General features: G+C 36.3%; 1 protein-coding gene across 1 annotated transcript; it reads left to right on the top strand.

Moving 5' to 3' along the window:
* The first annotated feature begins 235 nt into the window (after positions 1–235).
* On the top strand, positions 236–7,661 carry LOC145980103 (coiled-coil-helix-coiled-coil-helix domain-containing protein 7). The gene is made up of 3 exons (XM_083113108.1): positions 236–530; positions 5,605–5,703; positions 7,451–7,661. The coding sequence occupies exons 1-3, from the start codon at positions 435–437 to the stop codon at positions 7,568–7,570; spliced, it is 315 nt and encodes a 104-aa protein (XP_082969234.1). The 5' UTR covers positions 236–434; the 3' UTR covers positions 7,571–7,661.
* The last annotated feature ends 958 nt before the right edge of the window (positions 7,662–8,619 follow it).

Raw genomic sequence — 8,619 nt, 5'->3', positions numbered from 1 at the left:
TTTCCAGACAATTTCCCGATAAATCGGGAAATTGCAAGTTATTCCCGTTTGGGTTTTAAAGCAATTCTTGTCCCACAAAACCCTAGATATTTTAATTATGGTGACACAGGACGTTAATTTCTGCAATGTTTGAGGATATATACCATCCCGTTCCTTTCAAAGTCAAGTTGGGAAATATGGGGTTTGCTACTTCTCTACTCTCGAGCAAAAAGTATTTGCAAGAGAGCAGCGTTCACTTGGGTGGACTAGATGCAGTTTTTGAAAATCAATGTGAGGGAAATTGTTCTGCAAAAATCGAAATTTAATATGTGATAAGGGATTTGGCTAGTTGCAATGAAAGTTAATCCCGGTTCAGTTATGTTATAAAACGAATAGAATATTCTTGACAGGTTAAGTTATACATCAATTCAGCGAAGAGTTAGTTTTCTCGCAGAATGCCCGAAACACAATCTAAAACCGAGAATGAAAAGCAAGAAAAGATAAAAAGAGCGTCCAAGTTTTCCAGTGAATATAATAATCCGTGCCTTAAGGTATGTATAGTAAAAAGAAGGATCCGTTGAACTGTTGTCACCTTATTAAACCTATCTTTAGCAATGTTCACAGCACAATTTTTTTTATTGCACAAGAAAACTTGCATGTATGAGCAAGGCTAAACTTCCATACGTTATGTGAAGATCAGGGTTAGTATCCAGCTTTAAAATTACTGGTCAGACTACACAATCTACCGCCTTCAATCCCATCCCATGCCTATACAGAATACTGTAGTTGGCTATAAGTAGAGTTGCAAGAAAGCTGGCTTTTTTGAATGGTTGGTGTTTCCCAATTAAAAGAGCCAGGTGTCACATAATAGAGTAATAAAAGTTTGTTAAAACATCAAATATATATAATGGAGATCCTTCAGTCTGATTTAGGTAAATCTTGCTAAATGTAATGCTAGTTTTATGAAAGTATACACGTTTATCTAGTCTGCAATGCAAAAGACCCAGGTATGATTCCTGGGCTGGGTAATCTAAGGTCGAATTTTTTCTGGTCTTGTCCCAACATAAAGCAGTTCTTGGGCTCACACAGCCTCAAACCAATGGGTACCTGGGGGTATAAAAGCGGTCAGAGTGTGGTGGTTATCACATCTCCAAAGTGGTGGTGATCAAGAATGTGTGAGGGTTTGAAACACTGACAGGGGCTTACGTCATCAAAGGTACGCAGCATCCGGGTGTCGTAGGGCAAGAAAATGAAAGCAATGGCAATTGGGTAAATATCAGATATCGCCCGAACAGATTACTTCAAATTTACAGGAGAAACTACTTACTGAAATCAGTTTCTGTAGCATTGTTGAAGTTCTTGGAGGTATTTTCTTTCGCAGAAAGTGAAAACTTCACCATAGAATGCTGCAGAACAAGAAATAATCTCTTGTTATGTAAGGAACTTGCATTTTCTGTAACATTATACTGTTGTTTCTATTATGTATGTGCAGATGGCGCGAGCGTCGAAAGTCACGCAGTCTCGCCAGTGTTTTCAAATGTGTCTTTTTTTTATGAGAATTTTTTTTTTTTAACTATGCTTACCTAACCTTGCCGGAAATGGTCCGTGGGGCTATCATGAATAGTTTTGGGGCTATCCGTCAATGGTTTATGATAACATAATGAACACGAAAGTAGGTATTTTTCAGTTAAGAAGGTTGAAACACTGCATACCTACTACAAATCGACAAAACACAAGCACGACTCGCGATGATCCATGATGAGTGCATGCCATATTGTCTCTTACCCAAGTGGAACAAGGAAGACAAATAATGACTCGTAATATGAAAAGTTGACACTATTTTATGAAAAAAGGCATAACTTCACCTTAAAGAATCTTCCGCAATGTAGAATAGGTAAGTATCAATGCTAAAATTAACAAAATAAACGAGTGAGAGGTGTTCGGGCCTTATCGGATAATTGCCGGCAATTGTGCATCGGTGAGATATTTCTCTTGAAAAGTACATGATTGATTTCCCGGTCAAATATATTCCACGATGAAAGAAAATACCTCGACGAACGTTGGAAATCTTGGAGAAACTCATTTCCATAAGTAGTTTCTTGTGTAAAATTGAAGAAATGTGTCTCCGATGTATGAAACTGTTACCTTGGTCTCTTATTTCAAAGCAATGGATTTCACAAACCTTCATAACAGCTGCGTAGTATGAGGCATTTTTAGGAAGCAGTCAATCATTGAGAATTATTGTGTTGTTATACTGTGTCTTTCTAAAATGAGACCCTATGGGAACAATGAAGAATGATCTAAGAAAGGTATTATTTTCTCCTGTTGCATTGCCTTCACACACACTTGTTTAATGGTGATGTCAGAGATGACATTAAATTAGTAACATTTGTACATATGGTCGTGCAACTTTATTTTCCTCTCCTCTGCTCAAGGAAATATTTTGTTGTTATCTTTCCATTGAGTCTTATGTTTTGTTATGACATACTTGTACAATACTAAAATGTTACAACTAATACTTACTAGCAAAAAAAAAAAAAAGTCAGTGTTTTGTAAATTTAATGGTAAACTTTACATGTGAATATTCAAACAAAAGTGACATTTGTACATTTTCTAGAAGAATTATTCCTTAGAAACCAGTATAGATAGACTGGTATGAAATTGTTACTGATACCTGCCTGTATCATTAAAGAGCAGATGTAAGAGTTTCTGATATCAAACCAACAGATATTTCCAAATGTCACGAAAACACAGCCTGCCAAAATTTTTGCTGGGTGATGCATTGTCAGTTCATTATATTACATTGCTGATTTTTTTTAAATTTATTTATATTTTATGTTTTATCATAAAATAACAACAAAATGGCAGAATTTGGCACTAAATTGCAGTCTGTTTATAAACATATTGCATCCATAAAATTATTGGTGATTTTACTGGTAGATTAATACACTAGTAAGACAGTATTGGCAAATCCTACTTAAACAAGTTAGTTTTCATATTTGTTTTAAGCAGGGGTAGAAAAATACAGGGTGCCCAGTTCCTATGGTGAAGATGTTCACCAGGTGTCTGAATGGTTACTTTTTTAAATGAATATTTTGAGTTCACTTGCGTAAATTTCCATTATCAGCGTTACTACTCACCAGGAATTCGGGGAATTATGCGTGAATTTTTCTTCGTAGATGTGAAAAATTCAAACTTTTATTATCCAAACCCTTCAATTTATACATATTTATAAATACCCTGAGGCATTTTTTTCGGTTTAGGAAAATAAGGTTGTGTGGAAAATTACACAGAATTCTCTCAATTATTTAAATTCATTAGTGTCCTTTGCAGAACAATTATGTGACAGATAGATCTGACAATCTGTCTTGAAATTGATTGGGAAAATTTTAGTTTGAAATTCTTATGCACTTAACAATTTTTTGTAGATTTGTATATCCTGTATCATTTGTGACTTGTGTTTATAAATGTATTCCTAGTCTGGGTATGTGAAATGGCAAATGTAAACTGCGCACCTTAAATTTTATATATGTATATGACACGCACACCGTTTGATTAAATTGAGTTACGAGGACCATTTGTTTTTTCAACCTCGGATAAACCATACAAATAAGACAAGTGTAAGTAACAAAATGAATTTATTACCAAAAGTTATGTACATACCTGGTAACTTTTCGACATAATCGTCGTTATGATACAGGCATTTGTCATATCGTGGGACGAGCTTTCCGATCCCCTCTGCGAAGAACGTTGCAGCCAGTGATGTGAGATGGGCCTGAACATTGTTTTGAAGCTCATCATTGGTATGGAAGCTTTGGCCTCCTATTCAGTTCTTCAATGCAGGGAAGAGATCAAAATCCCTCGGCATGAAGTCGAGGCTATACGCCGGGTGATCAAACACTTCCCATTTAAACTGCTCCAGAAGGTGTTGGGTTACAGTGCCGAGTGATTTTCATCTCTTCCCTGCATTGAAGAACTGGCTATGAGGCCAAAGCTTCCACATAAGGTGTTCGGAAAGCTCGTCCCACGATATGACATGCCTGTATCTTAACGACAATTATGTCGAAAAGTAACCAGGTATGTACATAACTTTTGGTAATAAATTCATTTTGTTACTTACACTTGTCTTACATTTATCGTCCATCGGAGGTTGAAGGAAAAAATGGCCCTCGTAGAATTTTTGGATACATTGGAATTGCACAAATCCTTTACATTGTTACTATTTGTGTATGGATGGTGAGAGGCAGTAATATATAAGGCTGAAATGGAGAAGACATCTGTTTGTACCCTTGAATATTTGAAAAAATTGCCTTGGAAACTGGGAATTATACTCTAATTTTATCATGGTCATAATGTAGCCATCCTGATTGCCTTTTTTAAATAATCAGTACAGCACACCACAGTCCCGTTTAACCAAATTTGATGGGACCGATGGTGCTTCGGTTGAAAGAAAATTTGGTTAAACCGGAATAAAGTTTTTTGATATACGTACAGTACGTAGATTTTATTACGTACAGTGTTTTGATATACAGTACATATGTATTTCAGCATGCTGGATCACCAAAATAGATTCACTCACTGAACACAACACCATACCACAAAACTACGTAGGTGCACCAAACTAAATTACAAATCTCAACTGGCAGGTGTTTCTTGTCCTTGAGCGTACAGCACAGTACACTTACTAAAAATAGACTGGAATGGGGGAGTGGGTGTTACAGATCGTAACAATGAACTTACTCTTTCATAACTAACTGTTAGAGACGAACACAAAGACAAAAGTGCTTTGTCGGTGGTCCCACGTAAAACACAGTCATGCACAAGTAATGGCTTTTTTTAGTGATTCGGTTAAATAGGACTGCAGTGTATATGTTTTTTAATGGTTGTTTTCTGTATAATGTGTATCATTAAATCAGAATAACAAACATGCCATTATAAATTTTTGCACAATTGAGATATGGTATAGTGATGACCATGTATGAGAATGTATTTCATAGGTATTCATGCTGTTACCGGTTGAGTCTTCTTTAGGAAGACCACTCTGGCACAAGAATTGATTACTTTCAATCGAATCTTATTTTAATTAATTAATTAAATGCTTTTAAGGTCACATTTCATAGTTGATCTTAGTTGGATTTATGGCTTGCTTAGCGCATATTTGGAGAAAAAAGGCAGGCTCCATAGAGAAAAGTGCTAGCACCTGATTTATTGTTCTGTTTTTTCTACCCCAGGTTGTATGTCATGTTGATAGAACAACAGGAATCACGTTGCCAAGTTGGAGACATGGATTCAATTTCAAGAGTGGGTGATCACATGCAGGATTTATTTCATTGTCTTTACTAAATGGCTGTGGTTCACATGGCCTCTCATCAGTGGTACCTGGCAAGAGGGGCCCAAAGCAAACAGAGCACCAAAGATCTAAAAAATATGAGGCTACCTCCATGCCACCCCCCCCCCCCCATGTAGCTTTATGGGCTGGTATCATTTATGGATTGAATATATGTTATTCCATTAAAATTAAAGAAAAGGACAAGTTGTTAGCTATGCTTGGCACCAATTGTGTACCAATACGGGAAATTACAAGAAATTCAAAGCAGTGATGTAGATCTATATTTTATTTTATAGGAACACAACATATCCATTAGGTGCATGAGTGAAAATGATTATAATGGTGAGAAGTGCAAGAAGGAGTTTGATAATTACAATGGCTGCAAAGCTTTTTGGGTAAGTAACATCTAATATTAATGAAAAATACAGATCTTGGGTTACTCATTTAAAATTTTCAGACATTGCTACGTTGCAAATCTTTGAAATATCAACACTTAAAAATATAATTGTACATTGATGTGAACAAATGCTAGATTGTTTAAATTCATCACAGCAGAATTTAATGTATGTGCTTATTGCTCTGTTATTTTGATACACCAACAAATATAATAATATAGTACGTACATACTTTCAATGGAGTAAAATCAGGATTTTAAAACTGTACCTGTATTAGTTTTTAAAATTATGCATCTCAAGCAACACTTAGGTCTACAATCGCCATATTTTAACATGTAACCAGTCACCATGTAAGAAGTTTCGTGTGAAATAAAAGTCCGAGCTTTTCCAAAACATTGGCAACTATATGCCAAAGAAGCTTTCTAAATTGTAAGTTCTATTTTACATGGGGGGTGGGGGGTAAGGCCTACATAACAACTATTAGGGAGATTCTTACTGAGAAAAATGTGAAGATTGCGATCGTGGTCCAAACTGCAATTTCTTGTGGTAAAAAAAAATAAAAAACATGTAAATCATACAGGATTATTTTCTTTCAAGTTTATAATAATGACTACATGGAAGAATTTTTTAATCTTAAAATCTCAGATTTTTCGAGCTTCAAATTTTGCTGTTTGAGCAAAATTAGGGACTTCTAGAATTTGGTATTGTGGCTTGTTTTTTGATTTTAATATAGACCATTAATTGCAAAATTCTTCATGTACATCTTTGTAATTACTAGGACCCAGGACTTTATGTCCTATAAAACTGTCAAATATGTATATAATTGTGTCATGCAGGAATGGAAAAGAAATGCAGAAATATTCCCAGTAAAGCCAAAAATATGCACAACAGTACTTTCGAATTTTTCATTACATGGAAAATTCCGAGTCACAACAATTGCTGAAAACGTTTTTCCTCAATATCGTTTGTCGCCGGGATAAAAAGAAGGGGCGCATTATTGTTCTGCACTAGTTGGTAAGAAAATACCGTATCTGCTTTTTATTTCTGTTTAATTTCCTTATCCTGCCATTGATAGTACAAATTATCGGTTGCCCCAAAGGTACCAAAAATAAATTATAAAATAACTGATTATATGAAAGCCAGTTACAAAATTATACAGAAATATGTCTGAACACGAGAAAATTGAAGAAATATGTTGTAAAATGAGCCTTCATCTATTTTGGCCGATTTTCATCAGATGCGTAAAGATCTCAGCCCAGTATTTGCAATTAAAAATGATAGAACTAATAATTATATTGTATTTCCCATGTAGAAGACAGTGTCAATAAGTATAAATTGATAATGTCCCCTACTTTACACATTAATGTTGGAAGACTTCAGCCAAGCCCTGTCATGTAGTAGTTTCCCATGCATATAGCACTGTGGCATGAAGGCACATTTAGAGGACGTGGGGATAGAGCACCACACATTCTCTATCTCGGCCATTTTGGAGGTGATATGATCAGCACAATGCTGTTGCTGCCCGTACCCCCTAAGGTTGCCCCCAGGTACCCATTGAGGCTGGGTGAGCCCCAGAGCAGGGACAAGGCCCGAAAAATTCCAACCTTAGAACACCCACCCCGGGAATCAAGAAAGAGTGACAAGGGGTCAAAATATGGCCTTCTGACTCCAGGAGCATGTCTTGATCCAAAGTTACTTATTGGAGATGTTTCAAGAATTTTAAGTATCCCATTTCTTTTCTTTTCAGAACCATATTAGACTGGATAGAAGAAGAAAGGGTATAGAACCTTATTTGCCGGAGCCAGGAGAACGAGAAAAGATAAAAGCCGATTATCTTGCAGAACAGAGAAAGGATTTTCGGTCTTGATGTATTTTAATAGTTCACCCACACCTTCTCGTTTCTGTAGTATTAGCATTTTGTACAGATTGTAAATAAGAATAAATTTCTTTTTAGCATCCATACTTGTAGTGAATTGGTGCAAATTATATTGCAATACTACTTAAACAATAGCTTACCCGTACCATACAAGAAACTAACTTACCTTGAAAGGGGGGGGGGGTTACAGGCCAACCCTCCTTTTTATCACTAAAAATCAAGAAACAGTTTTGTTGTTTATATGAGTACAGTTCTTCATAAATTATAATAATTACTTAATATAAATAACAAATTATTGTCATATATACAACCTTTGTCAGAAAAGTTCCAGGACTGGTTTTTTTATTCTTTACCTGTGATCTTCAAGCAGAAGAAATGGGTGTTATTCAGTTACCTGATGTGTGTTCTGAATAGACATGGCATTGGAAGTGTTTCCATGTAAACTCACTAGGTGGCATGGTTGTGCTTAGCAACCCACTGGACGCATTTAGTTGGAAGTTACAAGAGTGACGTGGTTTCCGAGCAGAGAGTTAACATCGAGTTCTGCGTTAAGCTAGGGAAGACCCCTAGTGAAACATGGAATATGATACAGCAAGCATATGGTGACTAGGCATTATCGAGAAGCCGTGTCTGAATGGCACAAAAGGTTTCGGGAGGGCAGAGATTCAGTGCAAGACGATTCCAGAGTGACAAGGACAATGTTGATCGCATTTTTTGATGCTAAAGGTTTGGTGCACCATGAATACCTGCCTGAAGGACAAACAATAAACTTTTATATTGGCATCCTGAAACGTTTGCGTCAAGCAATTCGGTGGCGCCGTCCTGATTTGTGGGAATCTTGGTAGTGGTTCTTATTGCACAACAATGCAAGGATCCATACCGATTTATCAGTACAGGAATATCTGTTTAAGCATCATATTCCTGCTATACCACATTCCCCATATTCACCCAACCTGTCACCGTGTGATTTTTATTTTTGTTTCCACGTGTGAAGCGTCGTGAAGATATTGCAGCAATCCAAACGGATGTGATAGATGTGC

This window comes from Lepisma saccharinum, chromosome 27 (assembly GCF_977018435.1).
Source record: "Lepisma saccharinum chromosome 27, izLepSacc3.1, whole genome shotgun sequence".
Lineage (NCBI taxonomy): Eukaryota > Metazoa > Arthropoda > Insecta > Zygentoma > Lepismatidae > Lepisma > Lepisma saccharinum.
This window is presented reverse-complemented; position numbering and strand designations above follow the sequence as displayed.

Coding starts and splice junctions, on each gene's coding strand:
- LOC145980103 (XM_083113108.1), top strand. CDS start 435: ATGCCCGAAACACAATCTAAAACCGAGAATGAAAAGCAAGAAAAGATA. Junction 531..5,604: donor ATAATAATCCGTGCCTTAAG/GTATGTATAGTA, acceptor TTTATTTTATAG/GAACACAACATATCCATTAG. Junction 5,704..7,450: donor ATGGCTGCAAAGCTTTTTGG/GTAAGTAACATC, acceptor TTTTCTTTTCAG/AACCATATTAGACTGGATAG.